We start from the raw sequence: 18,636 nt of genomic DNA on the forward strand, positions 1-18,636 counted from the left end.
GATTGCTGTGTGAGCTGAGTAGTGAGACTCAGATGGCTGCAATGTGTCACCTGGTTGAGTGTATCGGTGTGTACTCATGGCATGTATGATTGCTCACACTATCAGCCTGTGGTATGTCTGGCCACACTGGTACATGTATGGCAGCTAGGATGAAGCTGGAGTGTTGCCGGATCCCGTATTTTCAGCCATCTTTGTGAGTGCTGAATATGACACGCATTGTACAGTAGAACATGGTTAAACAAACACAAATAGAATGTACAAATGGTTATTAAGGACAGATCCAGTAATTTTAAAAGTGAGGGGTCCAAAATATCAAAATCCTCTCTTAATGAGGAGTGTGTGTGAGTGTGTGTGTGTGTGTGTGTGTGTGTGTGTGTGTGTGTGTGTGTGTGTGCTCCACCTATGGTCGTACAAACTATTTCGAGGTCCTGAACACTTTACTCCATACTATTATGAGTAACAAATTCTGTATACAGTTTATGGATAACAACCTCTTTATTTACTGTAAAGGCGACGTTTCGGTATAGATCTTTATAAAGTTATCAAGCAAAGCTGAATGATGAACATGGTACAGAATATATATAGTAGGTGGAGAAGCAACAATTGTTTACAAGAGAGAGATTAACATGAGTAAGTTAAGTTGGTTGGTTGGTTGATTTGTTGTTTAACGCTGCACTCAGCAATATTCCAGCTATATGACGGCGGTCTGTAAATAATCGAGTCTGGACCAGACAATCCAGTGATTGATATCATGAGCATCGATCCACGCAATTGGGATCGATGACATGTATCAACCAAGTCACCGAGCCTGACCACCCGATCCCGTTAGTCACCTTTTACGACAAGCACAGTCACCGTTTACGGCAAGCATGGGTTGCTGAAGACCTATTCTACCCCGGAATGACACAAGAAGGATAACACTGTAACAACATTATGGGCAGAGAACACATGATGAGGAAGCCAATGACACAGGTGGGGTGATTATTGCTTAATGAATTCATACTAGGTGGATAGGATGTAATAGCCTTGATCTTTGTTGATGGCTTGTGGCGGGGAATGTGGGCTGCTTCTGTTAGTTTTCTTTCAGTGAAGTCATGGAGGATGTTGGAGAGGATTTGGATGTTTTCCCAGTTGATTTTGTGATTGGGGCAGTTGCTGATATGGACAGATATGGAATAAAGAAGTTGTTATCCATAAATTGTCCATCAACTTCCAGCCAAAACGTGTGGAGGCCACTGGCACTTTAGTGCCAAAAAATTCGGATTCACAGGGGAACTGGCAGACGACATGTTTCGTGAAACAAATTTCATTTGGATTTCCAATAACTATGTTTTACTGTAACATGTATCATCACAAAAGTGGCCTGGTGATAACATCTACCCTATGGGGATGCCAGGGATGAACAGATCGTCAGTATCCTATGCTTGTGGGAGGTGACAAAGGAGGATGAACTGGTCTGACTCGGTGACTTGTTTGAATGCATGTCATTGGGGACCTACTATTTAACTTCCGGGAGCGTCCGGGAGGTTTCATCAGACGTCTGGGAGTTTAATAATACAGTGCAGTCAGTCAATAAAACATGTCTTTCTCAGTTGGGAAAGATCATGAGAATATCCACTGGCATACAAATAAATAGCCAAAACGCACAGCAAAACAAAAACAAACAAACATTAAATACAACTAACAAGGTGAGACATATTTAATAGGCCATGAAGGTTATTTTTATTAATACAAGAACACAAGAATATAGAATACATGTTATTATTTAGTCTCATCTTCCCGGATGCATCCCGACAATACCCCCGACGTTTTGTAGTAGGACCGTGTCATTGTGTTCAGATGGTGGTGCTCATGCCTTCCACCACATGTTTGCCAGGTCCAGACTTGTATTATTTACAGGCAAGTGTAAACAAGCGTTGTTTTAAGTGAAAAAAACAATGACATTGTGAAAACTTGTGCCCTATGACGCCACAAGGTCTAGGAATATGAAACATTGATATGATGTATTCAAACACAAGGTGGTTCAGATTTGTTCATGCCATACAAACAATAACCACAAATAAGCTCCAACTTGTTGGAATCTCACCTGCCAGCAATCTCTATTACTTGATACATGTATCCCCCCAGCTAAGCAGATGCTTACACCACTGCGCGACCTTTGTCATTTATGTGTGAATACAGAATCTGAAAAGTGAAAATCACAACTTACATACTGTTAGAGATGCCCTTTCCGACATTATGCATATTTCGCACACGTTGACACTCACAAGTGATACCCATTATTTAAATACTTAGACTGACATCGTCTTTAGCTTCTGTTGTTTACTAACATATATCCAGGTAAACAAAGGTGTCAAAACAGTTTTCATTCTTGCAAACATGGAACAACCTAAGCGAGAATGACAAATTAAAATTTTGTACAATCCTCTTCACTAATTGGGCTATTGACATGCAATGTAATTGCAGTATGTTTAATGTACGTACATGATGGCATATTTAGATTGTGTCAAGCATCCGTGATGATTATCTGTATTGTAAACAGTGGTTAAATGTGCGTAAAGGGGATACAATACTAACAGGTTAAAGAATACAACATTTAATGATCTTTAATTACTTAATATAATTTAGGTGAGGTGAGGTGAAATGGGGTTTAACGTAGCGTCCAAGATTATTGCACTTATATAGCGACGCGCATGCACGTGTATATGTGTGTGTGTGTGGCTGCTTGTACTAGTCCGGACTGATTCCGATTTATAGTGCAAGCATACTGAGATAACATGCCACAGTTTAACATGAATACCCCACTCAGACACAGTATACTGACTCCGAGCCGACCAGTCCTTGTTTTAGCCCCTTAATGCCGAGCGCCAGACAGGGTAACAACAAGTACCATCTTGAAACGTCTTTTGGTATGACGCGGCTGGGGATCGAACCCCGGACCTTCCGCTCTCCGGGCGGACGCTTCCACCAAGAGGCGGTCTTATTATTTAGGGTAGCAACATGAAACAATATAGACCATAAGTGGCCAAAACATAATTCAAGCAGGGATTTGTCTAGGTGTTCTCAGAGGATGATATTCGGCCCTATCCCAAACAGAAAATCCCAAATTGGAATTAAATATTTCCCAATTCAGTTTAGTTATAACCATGACCAGTGTTACAACGAGAGTGACTTGTATACGGTTGGTTGCTGCAGAGGAAGAAACTGTCATACATATCCCATTTTTGAAGCTAGTAACCAGTTGATGACGTAATATGTACCGTATATCACCGTGTATAAGGCGTGTTTCGTACCTAGAATTAAGGGGGGGGGGGGGGGGGGGGGGGGGCGTCGTCTTCGAGTTTTGATGTTATTTCCCAAACACAAAGACATTACCGTGAGCACGTAACACCGGAAATGCCAGGTCAACAAATCTGTACTGAATATGCAATTTAATCTTGTAATTAAACTGTCTGGTTATAAAAAGTGTTCATTGTATATCTGGGCTTATGTTTGTAATCTATAGTGTTATTTTTATTAAAAATTTCATTCAATATTGTTTACATTAGATTGGTCCCCGTTCCCCGTAAGAGTAACTGCCTGAGAGGGGTCACTCATACTTGCCACACAATGTCCTTGATAAATCTCTGACTAGGTAGTATGTTATCAATCCATGTCAGTATGAAAAAGACCCGTGAAGATCCGGGGTAGAATAGGTCTTCAGCAACCCATACTTGCCATAAAAGGCGACTATGCTTGTAAGAGGCGACTAACGGGATCGGGTGGTCAGGCACGCTAACTTGGTTGATGCATGTCATCGTTCCCAATTGCGCGGATCGATGCTCATGATATCAATCACTGGATTGTCTGGTCCAGACTCGATTAATTACAGAACGCCGTCATATAGCTGGAATATTGCTGAGTGCGGCGTTAAACAACAAACAAACAAACAAACAGTATAGCTCTATATTCTGTGCCATCTAATTTGAATGTCTGACCACACTGTGGTCCTCCAATCAATAGAGTTATATACCCATCTACTCTACAAATGTATTTATTGCATGATAATATATATACAACGTAATATTGCTTTTCAGCATCAATGCATTTGACATCAAACACTTTTCCCTGCAGAAGTTTGTATACAAATTATGTAGAGTTTTGGGTCCTACACCATTGACCAGAAGGATGTGGGATGCAATTCTTGTACCTGTACCATATGATCCAGTATTTGTTCAGGTGACACTTGTTTTGCCTGTACATGTGTTTGTCATGGGTGGCTGTGGAGCAGAGTACACTCACCTGGTGTCAATCACTTTTTGATAGTGATCCATAAACACTTGCTTATGATCTAGTCGGAAAGGTACAATGGACTCAGCTTCTACCAGATAATTCATAGGATTGTGGAAAGAGTGTTATTGCTAATATTCAGAACGTTTTAAAAAGTTAAATTCTGATGTTCCTTAACCTTGACAATCAGTGTATACATGTATATACTTATAAAAGAAATATATAATATGTCATAGCAACATCTATGTAGAATATACAGATTAAATATTGTATTCATGAAGTAAGATCTGACATGCTGAACAATACATTTCATATTGTACACTCATCATTAACACAATATAACAATACAGAAAACAGTATGTCATATACAATGTTATAATAAACAAGAAATAATGTTTGTTTATTCTGAGGATATCTTAGGAATCGGAAAACGTATCCATCAATGACTTGATGTGTGATAACTATTGTGTATTTGAATTATCACATTACAGTAAAACTCGTTGCAAGTGTCAGTATTAACAAATCTCTGCCCAAGTTTTGAAATGAGCTTTTAAATTTTAAGTATCAGGTGTGTTCACTTGGATGAGGACGAGAGTGATGGATGTGTGAGTGAATTGGGTTTTATGGTGCTTGTAGCTATACCCCAGTAATATCATTGTGGGGACAGCAGAAAAGGGATTCACACATTGTACAAATGTGAAATGATGAATCTATTAAGTGAATGAATGGTTAGCGTATAGCTAGTAGTGATCCAAAACATTGCAAATTGACTCAAATGTATGGGTCTTGCATTGATCTTTTAAGAAAGAGGCGGTCTGGTAGCCTAGTGGTTAAAGCGTTCGCTCGTCGCGCCCGAGATCCGGATTCGATTCCCGACATGGGTACAATGAGTGAAGCCCATTTCTGGTGTCCCCCGCCGTGATATTGCTGGAATATTGCTAAAAGCGGCGTAAAACCATATTCACTCACTCTTTGAAAGAAGCAGGAGTGAAAGGTGAAGACTGGTTGCAAATACTTGGTGACCAATGACCCTTGTTGGCATCTCAAGTAGCAGGAGGAAGTCAAGGCGAAGACTGGTTGCAAATACTTGGTGACCTTTGTGTCCTGGGATTTCCACCATAGCCAGCCACAATGTTCACAGCCTGTGGGAAAATCAACAACCTAACAAAGGAAACAATAACACAAACAAGTCATCATTTGTTATTTGTACTTTGAAAAATAGTCCGTCTGCCTATTAGGAGTTACAAGTCTCTAATTTGAAATTTTGGGCAGCTTAATTCGCCCCCTAATGTCTCACTACCCAAACCTTTGCCTCACATCATTTTATTGTCCACAAGTACTGCAGATGAAAAATAACTGTTCGTTTATTTTGTTTATTTGATAGGGTAAACAACAACCTTGGTTCATGCTTTGAACATTTTAAAATAAAAATGGATATAACTCTAATCATTTATTGTGGCCTAATAGCCAATGCTAAAATTTAAATTCTGGATGATCATTATTGAAGACTGTTACCTAACACCAAAAATAAAATCATGTATTATGAATTGAAACGGTTGACTTGACAGTGTCAGAGTTAATAGTTGCAACAATAGTGCAAATATTTGAACACATAAATCCTAAACATACACTGTCAGGCATGCACAAAGCAACATCAAGTTATGTGTTTGTTTGTTTGTTGTTTAACAACAATATTCGAGCTACATGACGTTGGTCTGCAAATACACGAGTCTGAACCAGACAATCCACTGATTCACATCATGAGCATCGATCCACGCAATTGGGATACGATGACATGCATCATTAACCAAGTCTGCGAGTCTGACCACCTGATCCCGTTAATCGCCTCTTACGACAAGCATAGTGGCCCTGATTCTACCCCGGATCTTCACGGTTATCAGGTTATGTGAACAAATACCTTCGTGTGGGTCCTGGCTCACGTTACACGTGTCTCTACGTATACTCACTTCCTGGTAGAGCTTGTGTGCTGGGGGACAAGACCTAGCTAGTCGCTCGCCCAGAATTGTGCCCAGCAATCGTTTGGCTTCCATCACTACATCTGGTGGAACATGGTTAGTGGAGTCCTTCAAACGATGTAGCAGCTCATCTGCCGAGTGTCGCTTCAGTTGGCTAAGAATGTATTTCGGATCCTGAAATCCATAACCACTTACTATGAACACTGTACACAATATACCAATACGTTTGTGAATTTATGTGTGCAATATTTTGCCATATTGTATGTCAATCTTCCGTAATCACTCGGAACTACGAAGTCATTGGAATCATGAGGAGAACTTACGTGATGTGTTAACCTGTGTATCCACAAACTTGTGTGCTGATGGTTGATAAAGAGGAAGAGACTTTCATACCTATCACAGTTTTTAACCTAACCCACCCGTGAAGATCGGGGATAGAATAGGTCTTCAGCAACCCCTGCTTGCCGTAAAAGGCGACTATGCTTGTCGTAAGAGGCGACCAACGGGATCGGGTACTCATCAGGCTCGCAGACGTGGTTGATGCATGTCATCGTATCCCGATTGCATGGATCAATGCTCATGATATCAATCACTGGATTTTTTGGTCCAGACACGAATATTTTCAGACTGCCATCATATAACTCGAATATTGTTGAGTGTGGCAAACAACAAACAAACAAACATACTAGTCATGGTGGCTCTAATTATTTGGACATGATATAAAGTTATCACCTATTTGCTCTACCATGTACCGGGTGCACGGGAGGGCCAGTCGTCCAAGGCGTACCGCAATTCGATGTGCAGAGTTGCGTCCCTTGGGCACGCCTGAAACCTATGATTGCGGGTTCGAATCCCGGTTCGCCCCGATTATGTTTATAGGTTTGTCAGCAACATACCCGCGCTCGTGGATTTCACGGAAATGGTAAACATCTAAGACCTGCATCACTTCGGGCTTTCCTCCTACATTCAGCTGACACGCCGTGATATAACTGGAATACTGTTAAAAGCGGCGTTAAACCCAACTCACTCACTTACTCTACCATGTACCTGTAATGTCCATCTGTTTTCTCCAAGCAGTAGAAACACCGCTGTCAGGACATTTTGGAGAGGTACAGTTAGGTGCCGAATGGCCTTCAGTTCCGCAATGGTCCTGTTATTCAACGGTGACATCACCCGAGGATTTGCCTGACGTCGCAGGAGCTCGCTGAGAACCCTCTCAGCTTCATGGACATTTGACGTCAGTCTCTCCGCCACGTCTGATAAATTGGCCCGTCTGATGGCCTTCTCTAGCTCGTCCGTTCGGTTCCTCAGCACGGCCTGTTTCAGCTCTTTGATAAACCATTAGGGTAATACAAATCATTAAAGTGTTTTTTTACTTAAAAAATGGAGATGCTAAAATTGTTTTTGCTGTGAATTATTAAAGCAAATGTGTTTGCCCAGAAGTCGCCGTTCGGTCAGCACAGTCTGATGACCACACAACATCGACCATATACATCATACCAATGGGTCCATGTAGTCCTATGTACATGTAGACAAATGGCATACAGACAAATGTGTATTAAGTGATAAAGGTTTGGTTAAAAATCCGCACCACTATCAGTCCTATGTTGGAAAGACCGAAAGTGAGCACGTTATTCCTATTTGTGAAACAATATTATATATCAAGGCTTATATGAAGGCGTGTCAGGTGTCAGGTGACAAGGCGTGTCAGGTGTCAGTTGACAAGGCGTGTCAGGTTTCAGGTGACAAGGCATGTCAGGTGTCAGGTGACAAGGCGTGTCAGGTGTCAGGTGACAAGGCGTGTCAGGTGTCAGGTGACAAGGTGACTATCAGTCCTATGTTGGAAAGACCGAAAGTGAGCACGTTATTCCTATTTGTGAAACAATATTATATATCAAGGCTTATATGAAGGGGTGTCAGGTGACAAGGCGTGTCAGGTGACAAGGCGTATCAGGTGTCAGGTGTCAGTTGATAAGGCGTGTTAGGTGTCAGGTGTCAGGTGACAAGATGTGTTAGGTGTCAGGTGTCAGGTGACAAGACGTGTTAGGTGTCAGGTGTCAGGTGACAAGACGTGTTAGGTGTCAGGTGTCAGGTGACAAGGCGTGTCAGGTGTCAGGTGACAAGGCGTGTTAGGTGTCAGGTGTCAGGTGACAAGGAGTGTCAGGTGTCAGGTGTCAGGTGACAAGACGTGTTAGGTATGATCCTGCTACAGCGTGACGTTACGGCCCTGCATTTGCACAAAGGGTAGAACATGCTCTCGAATGACGTCATCATGAACATGCACGTGCAAACTGAATCACGGCTGTAAGGTCGAAGAGATGTCTTCATGAAAGATACCTTATTAAATTTCAGAATGAATTAAATTTTATTGAATTTTATATTAATCATACCTACGTTGTTCCGTTGGTATATAACACAGGACACATTCCCAGCTAATATGCATGAAAGTACATGGTTCGTATACATTACTTACGTTCTTTGATCTCTACTGTTTCCAGTGATTGTATGGCTTTAGTGTAGACGCTCACATCCCCCATCTGCATTTGTTTGAACCGTCCAATGTATTTGATGAGATCTTCCTTGTTCGCCTTGCGTGCTGCTTCCAACAATCGTTCACGGACTAGTCTCTCGTCAGTGGGCTATTGGTACAAACACAGTAAACATGACAAATTGTACTAACACCTTAACATTGTGGTTTAACATACGTGTAATCAATGAATAGGAATGACACAATTCTATTGTCATTCTGAATGAATGTGTGACATTAGTTGTCGTGCAATGTGAGTGAGTGAGTGAATTGGGTTTATCGCCGTTTTAACAGTATTCCAGTTATATCGGTGAAACCACTTTGGTGAAACCCTTGGGCACTATGTGGTGCTGACAAACCTAGACACAACAGGGTCAGACCGGGATTTGAACCCACAATCAGAGATTTCTGGCGTGCCCAAGGGGGGGGGGGGGGGGGGGGGGGGGGGGGGGCTATAGACAACTGGGCCAAACTACAGTATATTACCTCTCTGCCGCAATCCAGCCGCTTGTTGGTAGGCCCGGACTCAACAACATAATTTAGGACATTTTTCCTTTCACTCGTGTTTCGATTAGATGTATCAATTTTCAGAGCATAAGTCCCGATTTCTGGCCTCAGCTTGATTTGTACATGCTGGTTGATGACCGAGACTGAAATATATTGTTTTATTTCATCTATTGGGAATGTCTCACTCGTCAGACGTGCCCCGATTTTCTGACCCTTCTTGATATTGAAATGAACTGACATGTTTTCATCACGCTTAACAGAGATAATCCCATTTCTGTGAGAAATATTCCTTATCCCTGCAGCCTTGGCAGCCGGTCCGGGGCCCCAGTTGATGTCCGGTCTCGGAGGTGGTCTGTAGTTAGCCAAAGTTTCTTTGCATACTATCTTGAAGTCGCAGAGACGGTATCTCGTAGAGCCTTCCATCAGCCTCAGTCTGTAGACTCCTGTTACTGGAAGATTTAGGGTGAGGTTGATTTCGTCCATATCATTTTTGTTCTCCATAATCACATATCTATCTGCTGATGTGGCTTCTGGGAACTGTCGTTCTTGGTCCTTCTTATAAAACAGTTCATACGTCAGGGTGTGCTTCAGTTTTGATAAGATTGTTACTTTGCACTGTCCCATTTTTGTCGTGATCACACCAGATTGTCTGCCTTTGAATGTGAAACCGTATTCAGTAAACTTCAGTTGAATGTAGGGGCAACCTATAAATCTCTTTTTAGAGAACGGCTTCTTCAAAAGTTGCCATTTCTCCCTTTCTGATCTACACAACATATTTAACTGTTCAGGTTCTATAAAGAAGTAATCATCATCTGCCTCGCTGTTCTGGTGTTCTCCTTTACTTTCTTCAATGTTTTCGCGTACTTGCCCTCCTCTGTGTTCGACCTTTAACCAGCCCCCAGTCTTCTGGCCAACCAGTGAGGTGAAAGCCCAGAGGCAATGCACGAACCTCCACGCTCCCTTTATATACACAGCATTCCAGTTGCTAATGAACTGACTTATGTCCCTGTCTCCGACTTCGTAATCCCCTGCCTTGCAGATGCCTTGCAGAATCACGCATTCTAAGTTAGCCTCTCTGTAACAGCAAACGTACTTCAAAGTTTGAATAAGGATAAACGGCTATACTAATGAATTGGTTAATCTTATGTTACTGTAGTCACTGTTAGTACCAGCGTGTTAAGGGCAGTCGGGTAGCCTAGTGGTTAAAGCGTTGGCTCATCGCGCCGAAGATCCGGGTTCGATTCCCGACATGGGTACAATGTGTGAAGCCCATTTCTGGTGTCCCCCGCCGTGATATTGCTGGAATATTGCTAAAAGCGGCGTAAAATCAGACTCACTCACTCACCAGCGAGTTATCTGAACTCGGCCTGAAATTGTCAAACGTACATTTCACAGAGGGAAAATGGAAAAATCAGAACATATTTGGAGCTGGTACGTCCCCCGCGCAATATGCGTCATCCGTCTCTTCTCAATTTTATCTCGAAAGGAGATAGACGTACTCCCGCCTTCTCGTACTGTCTAATCTTGAACAATTATCTGCAAAATCCAGACTGTCATGTTTTCTTATCTACTACACATATAGACCGCCTTCGTAGTCTAGGGGATAGAGCGTCTGCTCGGAGAGAGGGAGGTCGGTCGTTCGATTCCCGGTCGCATCACAACAAAAGACGTTAAAAGACAGTACTTGTTGCCCTGCCTGACGTTCGGCATTAAAGGCATACAACAAGGACAGGGAGTATGTGTCTTAGTACGGTATCAATTTTAAACTTTCGTGGTGTCTCAGTGGGCTAGCGCTATAAACCTGGCAACAGTCTGGACAAATACAAGCAGTGTGAATACAGAACTCTCAAATACCTGCAAAGAATGGCAAACAGCACAGCATACGAAAAAGATGTGTCCTTCATACGCTTCAAGTATCCTTTTGGTGAGTAGAGATCTGTGTCTTCCGGGTATTCAGTCTCCATGAGGTTTCGATGACCCATCCAGGAAAAGATAGCTCTGACTTTCTGGACATCAGTGGTGAGACCGTCGGTCAGATGACTCACAAGGGTGGGGAAGTCGCGGAGCGTGTCTTCTGGTATCTGCATGATTTAATCAGTTGTGAGTGAGTAAATATTTAAAGTCACATCGGCATTATTTCAGCCATATTGTGACTTGAGCAAGTTATGTATTTATATAATATATTAAGACCTGTCGTCGAAGGACAGTACAACAACTAGCAATATATCACAGATTATAATTGTAAAACTAGTTTTAGAACAATAAAATAATCAGATTATAACAGACGATACAATATGCAAAAGGGCTGTAGATCGCCAGCAACCAAAGTTAGGCCACCATACTAGGGACCATGGGTACTTACGGTACTTCTGCTACCTACATGGTACCCCAGCAGGATTTACACCATCCCTCTGGCCACTGGCGATTATCAAGAAAGATTAGCCAAAGAGTTAAAAATCAATAAAAATACTACGATTGAAATTACCGAGAAATGAAAAAATACGTTGAATGATACCGGACTTACGTACCTTCCCAGGGGGACAATTGTGATTTAATCAATATACAGATAAATCCATCAATAACTGAGATAATATGAAACCTTGAGATATGATAAAACATACAATATTTTAGGAAAACCAGTGAGTTTTTGTATTACTTGAGCCATAAAATATTTCTTTCTGGAACATTCCCATTTCGTTTTCCTCCTTTCCAAACTTTCTCCTCCCGGTGAATATCGATTAGTTGTCAGTCTCTTAGATATATACTCGTCTGTCTTAACGAATTACGTACATGCAGTATGCCTTGTTGTGTTACTTAAGTTGCCATTGTTCACATATTTTTTCAATGCTAACTGCTAACACCTTCATCTACTAACCAGAATTGAAAAATAAAAGCAATTTCGATAATCAACATAATTTATTTCATAGAAAAACGATTTGTTCTTCCCAAGAAGTGATCACATGCAAGATCCCAACGGAAAAAAACAAAGTGTCAGAGTCAATGGAAATGGCGCAGAGGTCTAAACATGTCAGTAAAGGTAAGACGTCACCGAACTGTTCTTTCACTGATGTTGCGTTCCTTGCTACGGGGGCGGTCGGGTAGCCTAGTGGTTAAAGCATTCGCTCGTCACGCCGAAGGCCCGGGTTCGATACCCGACATGGGTACAATGTGTGAAGCCAATTCCTTGTGTCCTCCGCCGTGATATTGCTGGAATATTGCTAAAAGCGGCGTAAAACCATACTCACTCACCCACCCTTGCTACGATTGTGGCATTATCAGTGTGAATTGCCGTCCCTAACCGATTTCGGAGTTGCCGAATGCTGAATGCTCCCGAATGCTCCCGAATGCTCCCGAATGCTCCCGAATGCTCCCGAATCCTCCCGAACGCTCCCGCCTTGCGATAACCGACACTTCCAGTTGTCATGACTGGGTGTTGCAAACCACCAACGTTGAATGGGTGCACGTTGAAACGCCATGCAACCTGTGTTTGGGATGTTCCAACTTTCATCCTCCATTGATGGTTTCTTACTTCTTCCGTTAGGCGAGTTTTTCTGAGGTGTAATTGAACGCTGCCACTTTTATAGGGCCAAGCTGCTCAGCCTGCACGTGCAGCTCAATTTTATCCAAAGTGGTTGTGTTTTGGATACATGTTCAATTTTGTGATTTTGCCACCAGGTTCTTTAATTTTGTACAAAACAAGTTTTGAACCCACACGCGGGGAATCAATGTTGATAATCGTTCCCTTCATATATCTAACAGACCCGTGAAGATCCGGGATAGAATAGGTCTTCAGCAACCATTGCTTGCCGTAAAAGGCGACTATGCTTGTCGTAAAAGGCAACTAACGGGATCGGGTGGACAGGCTCGCTGACTTGGTTGATGCACGGTCATCGATCCCAATTACATGGATCGATGCACATGATATCAATCACTGGATTGTCTGGTCCAGACTCGATTATTTACAGACCGCCGTCATATAGCTGGAATATTGCTGAGTGCGGCGTTAAACAACAAACCAACCAACCAACCAAATCATATATCTAACTGACAGGGTGGGGTTCGTGCTTAAAAGGTGATCTTGCCGTTATAACACTATTGTGTTTTTATTGCTGGCTGGTATTTATGTTTACAATCTGCATAAATCTGGTCGCCAATATATATTTTGACATGCCATAAATCGGTCTGGTTAGTGTGGTCGCCGATCATACAATAAACTTGTCTGCTTAGACGTCGTCGGACGAACTATCCGTCTGTCCTTATTTACCTCCCTATTAACTATCAAAGAACCTATAAGGGATATTTCGTCTTTGTCTTCATTTCGCATTTGACAACGGCGTGATTTGTTTGTTTGTTGTTTAACGCCGCACTCAGCAATATTCCAGCTTTATGACGACGGGCTCTAAATAAGGGAGTCTGGACCAGACAATCCAGGGATTGACAACATGTAGATTGAGCATCAACCTAGTCAGCGAGCCTTACCGCCCAATCCCTTTAGTCGCCTCTTACGACAAGCATAGTCACCTTTTACGGCAAGCATGGGTTGCTGAAGACCTATTCTACCACGGGACAACGTCATGAACAGTAACAGAGTAAAATATGGTTTATATAACAGACAGATAAATATCATGTTTCTTGAAGTTTCTAACACGTAACATACGTGCTTCACTCGCTCATCTTGGTCCTTGTAATCCTCCACATTGAAAATGTCCCAACTTCTTGTTCTCGGAGGTTGTGGCGTGCTGTAGCCTTTCACGAAGGCAGGGATGACATAGTAATTCTTGAGAATAAAACAAAATGATTCGTATTTGTTTTTTAAATAATTGTTTGAAACACAATTTTCAACATATTTAGGGACTGTTTGTTGTAGCTAGGGGGATCATGAAACTGTTACTTGTACTTTTTTTAAAGTGTGTTGTTTTTAAGGGGGGGGGGGGGGGGGGGGGGGGAGGGGTGGTGGGGAGGCAATACAAAATGTTAGTAAACACAAAATGGGGGGTCGGCAAAATATGATACCAATCTCCGCACTCCAATCTCTATACTAAATTACAAGTCCCTGACAAATACTGTATGCTTCCATACAATGCAGTTGTCATAACTATATGTGTTTGGGCTTATCAAAGTGGAAACCACCTTCGACCTGTGTTGTCACTTTGTGCTTTCCACCCACATTAAACTGACATACGCTGATGTAATTGAACATACCGTAACAATCAGTTCAAGGTGGCGTTAAACCCCTTCCACTCACTCACTCACTCACAGTGCCGCCACTCACACAAGACTAACTGAAATAACGGATCGAGGAAAACTGTCCTACCTTTTTATCTCCTTCCTCCATTACTTTGACCAATCCTGCGTGGAAACAGTTTTAAACAAAAGGTCCTCACATTATGGTTACGACAATTGACTTGCTTTTGCATGTGTTTGTGACTGCTTCGCTCACCTGTTCGCGAACACCTGGTATCATCACTATTTCATAGTGATACATTCATAAACACATGCTCATGATATAGTCGGAATCGTACAATCAACTCTGCTTAAAGCAGAAATTTCTATTGAATATGGACAAAGTTTTGTCCCTTATATGAACAAAATGACCATTTGGTAAATGTGAGGGAAACGTATATATGTATGATATTAAGATACAACTGAAACCAAACTATCTAATTTATATGCATTGTAATAATATGCGGCTAATTAATTTGAATGAAATTAAAACAAGACGAAAAGGCTAGCTGGAGCAGCATACACAGTACTCTCAATTGTAATAATCATATTGGGAAGAAAGCATATTGGAATTCATACGCTGTGAAACACCATATGCATAATATTTTATAAACCTGTGTCCAGCAACCAACTATAAAAGCTAATGCACACATTGTTTATCTATAATGGCAATGTAAAGTATAGTTTTACTATTCCCGTTTCGGTGTATACGTCAAGGTGAGATTATCACATTGCAATTGATTAAAATCAATCCAGTGAATTATGTGAAAATACTTACGTGCTTTTGGAGATAATTTAGAATGGCGTGTTCATGTGTATCCTTGGTGGGACAATGTTTCCATCGGACCGATTGGTGGCAACGCTGATAACTGATACCTCTTCCTGGTTGCACACTGGACAAAAAGACGGATTTTACACCGATGAAACAAAGGCGGAAAAAGAAGGGAATAATGCAATTTCTGGAGGTGCGTGTGATTCCCGATAAGAACTACCTTTGGGAGTTTATTTGATATGAAGCTACACCTTGGAAACATATGACCATCATTTCTTGCCGTAGCACATGCATTATTGTCATAAATGCTATGACCGGATTTTCAGAAAATTTCTGCCAAGTTGAACCTCAGTAGATACTTGATCATAGCGTTTTTCAGTTTGTTGTTGCTATTATTCAATCTCTTTCATGTATGCAATTGTTGTTGGTGTTAATCCTCTACCTACTATATAAACTCTGAACCATGTTCATTATTCAGCCTTGCTTGACAACGGCATAAGGATACCGAAACGTCGCCTTTACAGTAAATAAAGAAGTTGATATCCATAAATTGTGTCTAATTTGTCAAGTTTATTTTTGTCTTTTCCTTTCCCTTTAAAAAAATATCGATGTAAAATATAACTGATTTAGGAGACAAGTATATACTTCTAGTTACATGTGTCAGCCAATAGAGAAAATGGTTTTGCTCCCACTACGTTTGCGCTATTGCACAAGCTACATATATAGCCTCATGAAACAACATGCGACGAAACACTATTACGCGAAACGCATGCGGTATTGATATTTTGCAATATGTCTGGTTTTGCATAATTTCAGGTCTTTTCTTTTACAGAAAAATGAGGGCTGGCCATAATGTTCTGAGCCTAACAAACTGTGGAAGTGTTTTCAATTATAGTTTTCAACATAATCTCCCTGCTTTTCAATACACTTCTCATATCGATAGTGAAGCTTTTCAATTCCAGTCAGGAAGAAATTTTCTGAAGCAACCCCGAAAAACCCATTCACGGCAGCTATAAGGCCATCGTTGTCGTCAGAGCGCTTTCCACGAAGGTGTTCTTTCGGTTTAGGAAACAGGCGGAAATCACTTGGTGCCAGGTCTGGCGAGTATTGAGGGTGAGGAAGCTCTTCGAACCCACATCGTCGCACAGCACTTTTGCCACGAGAGGTGTGAAAAGAGTCATTGTCATGAAGTAGTAGAACTCCAGCTATCAGCATTCCTCGCTGCTTATCTTTAATAGAATATCTCAGGCGATGAAGCAAATCAGCATAGTAGGCACCGATAATCGTCTTTTGACGGAGAAGTGAAATGGTACCATTCCATGGATTGACGTTTTGACTCGGGATCATGGTATTAGCCCCATGTTTCAACACCCGTTTTTGAATTTGACTAAATCCTTCTAAAAGGCTTGATGACTGCTCTGTACTCGTTCTTTTCAATATCTGTGTCCCTATCACGTTCAACTGGCTGTCACTAATATACAAACGGCCTCAACAGACCAAATGCACTTGAAATGAACTACTCAAACAATGTATTACATTGACTTGTTCACTTTGTTAAGGCCCACAGTTGAACGTTAGTCAGGCTAGCGCTTAGAGTAATGTACATTCTTAATTCACACAATTTATGTTTCTATATCAACCCATAAAACAGCTGGGACTGTCTTGGCGAAAACGTATAGAAAGAAACAAGAACAAAAGTCTGGAGAAACCAGAAGAGCAGCACGTGTAACTAAGAATATATTAACTCATGGAAAGTAAGGTATGTGGTATTGTGGTATGTGGCCATGCTCCGTTCCTGACACATTTCGTCTGTAGATAATACATATATTATGTGTGTACAGTTCCATAGTGAACGATTTGGTTGAACTAGAAGCAGTGAGAGTGGCTATTACAGCTATACGATCACGACTTTTTGTAAGAACCGGTTACGGTGACCGATCTATTATCGAAATTAATCAAATGGAATCATTTTGCTGTTTTTCAATAAAAAATGTAGCAAATATAGAGCCAAACTAACTGAAACAATACAAATACTTACTTCAGCACTTATTCAAACAAGACACTGGCTTCTCTCTTAATCATTTTAATCTCCAGGTATTAAGTTGTAAGTAGTGAATAAACCTCAATAAAGTTTAAACAAGTGAGTTTGTCATTTCAAGTCAGTTGGTTAGTAAACTCAGCTTGGAGTCTTGTTCAGTATCAATATACATTAAATAGTGTGTGGGAAGTGCACAGATGAATGTGGGGCATTGAGTGTTATTCATCATAACAAAACCAAACATATAGGGAGTAATGTTCCAAACTTACCAGATGAATTTACATCGCTTATACTTATTATGTAGGGTCGTCACAAAATCCTCTCGCAATTACTTACATCATACTACATTTGGTTTCCAAAAGGGGCCGGGAGGAGTAGGGGAAGAGGAGTGGGTGGTGGAGTGGTGGTGGTAGTGGTGGTGGTGGTGGTGGTGGTGGTGGTGGTGATGGTGTCTGTGTGGGGGGGTCTGAACCCCCCGGTTCTGCCTATGTCCCCCTCGTTAGCCGGCACCCGTAGAGCTCTCAAGACAGGGGACCCAACACTCGCCCAGACCCGGAAGACAAGGAACCGATAACAACACTGTAAAACAACTGGCCGTCAGCAGCCAGCTAACACTTGCAGTAAGCCAGGCCGTAGACTTCACGACAGAGCAGCCAGCATATAGACATATACAATAACTTAAGATGTCTTGTACAATCGTGGCATATGAGATCACATATCATATATGTACAACATTTCCAAAATTTTGCACCAAAGGATAACCATATTTACACATGTCTGTAGTATATATTCACAGGTACTTGAACATTCTTTTATTTCAATATCCACGTTATTATTTTTAAAATGTGCTGCAAAGTGATTCGTATATTTCAAACGTTTGTCATATGGACCTAGGATTACACGTTCATTTTCTAACATGAACATATTTGTGGGAAACACTGTTCTTTCATGTTGTATTGTGCAACGGGGAGCAGCTTTAGCCAAGACGATACTTACCGGGTCGAGCGTATTGATCTGTTATCAAACCCGCTTGCGTGCTACTCCTATTTGCAGAATAGCACAGGCATAACATAGATATGTTGCAATGTCACTGTCACAAGTCAACGAAGACCATGGTAATAATCGTTTAATCTCCTCAGTATTGATATTTTATACTGCTTGAATTACTTTCAAATAGAATACGTAATTCGTGTCACTTGTATGTCAAATTTAGAAATGTCCCCAACACGTCTACCATAAAACTGTTTGAAAGCTTAGCAGTTTTTACCATGTCCTTGGAAATTGTAACCCTGATCAAAGAACCTTTGAGCAAGAGTTCGATGAC

The 18,636-nt window shown here is 41.4% G+C and overlaps 1 protein-coding gene across 2 annotated transcripts; it reads right to left on the bottom strand.

Annotated features, from left to right (window-relative positions):
• Positions 1 to 3,879: 3,879 nt before the first annotated feature.
• Positions 3,880 to 15,367, bottom strand: LOC124114071 (hillarin-like). Of its 2 annotated transcripts, XM_046474612.2 has the most exons (9): positions 15,281 to 15,367; positions 14,594 to 14,628; positions 13,937 to 14,056; positions 11,134 to 11,360; positions 9,259 to 10,354; positions 8,719 to 8,884; positions 7,293 to 7,573; positions 6,237 to 6,419; positions 3,880 to 5,411 (listed from the first exon to the last, which is right to left on the bottom strand). In XM_046474612.2, the coding sequence occupies exons 2-9, from the start codon at positions 14,612 to 14,614 to the stop codon at positions 5,331 to 5,333; spliced, it is 2,175 nt and encodes a 724-aa protein (XP_046330568.2). In that variant the 5' UTR covers positions 14,615 to 14,628; positions 15,281 to 15,367; the 3' UTR covers positions 3,880 to 5,330. The 2 variants fall into 2 exon arrangements, with proteins under 2 accessions (XP_046330568.2, XP_048250269.1); XM_048394312.1 differs by lacking the exon at positions 15,281 to 15,367 and having other exon boundaries at positions 14,594 to 14,697.
• Between the last annotated feature and the right edge of the window lie 3,269 nt (positions 15,368 to 18,636).

This window comes from Haliotis rufescens, unplaced genomic scaffold, assembly GCF_023055435.1.
Source record: "Haliotis rufescens isolate VD_foot unplaced genomic scaffold, xgHalRufe1.0.p SCAF_1, whole genome shotgun sequence".
NCBI lineage: Eukaryota > Metazoa > Mollusca > Gastropoda > Lepetellida > Haliotidae > Haliotis > Haliotis rufescens.

Excerpts from the sequence above, each read along its gene's own strand:
- LOC124114071 (XM_046474612.2), bottom strand. The coding sequence starts at position 14,614 with ATGGAGGAAGGAGATAAAAAG. Across the intron at positions 6,420-7,292 it reads AAAACAGATGGACATTACAG|GATCCGAAATACATTCTTAG; the intron begins GTACATGGTAGA and ends TATGGATTTCAG. Across the intron at positions 5,412-6,236 it reads CACACAAGCTCTACCAGGAA|GCTGTGAACATTGTGGCTGG; the intron begins GTGAGTATACGT and ends ATTTTCCCACAG.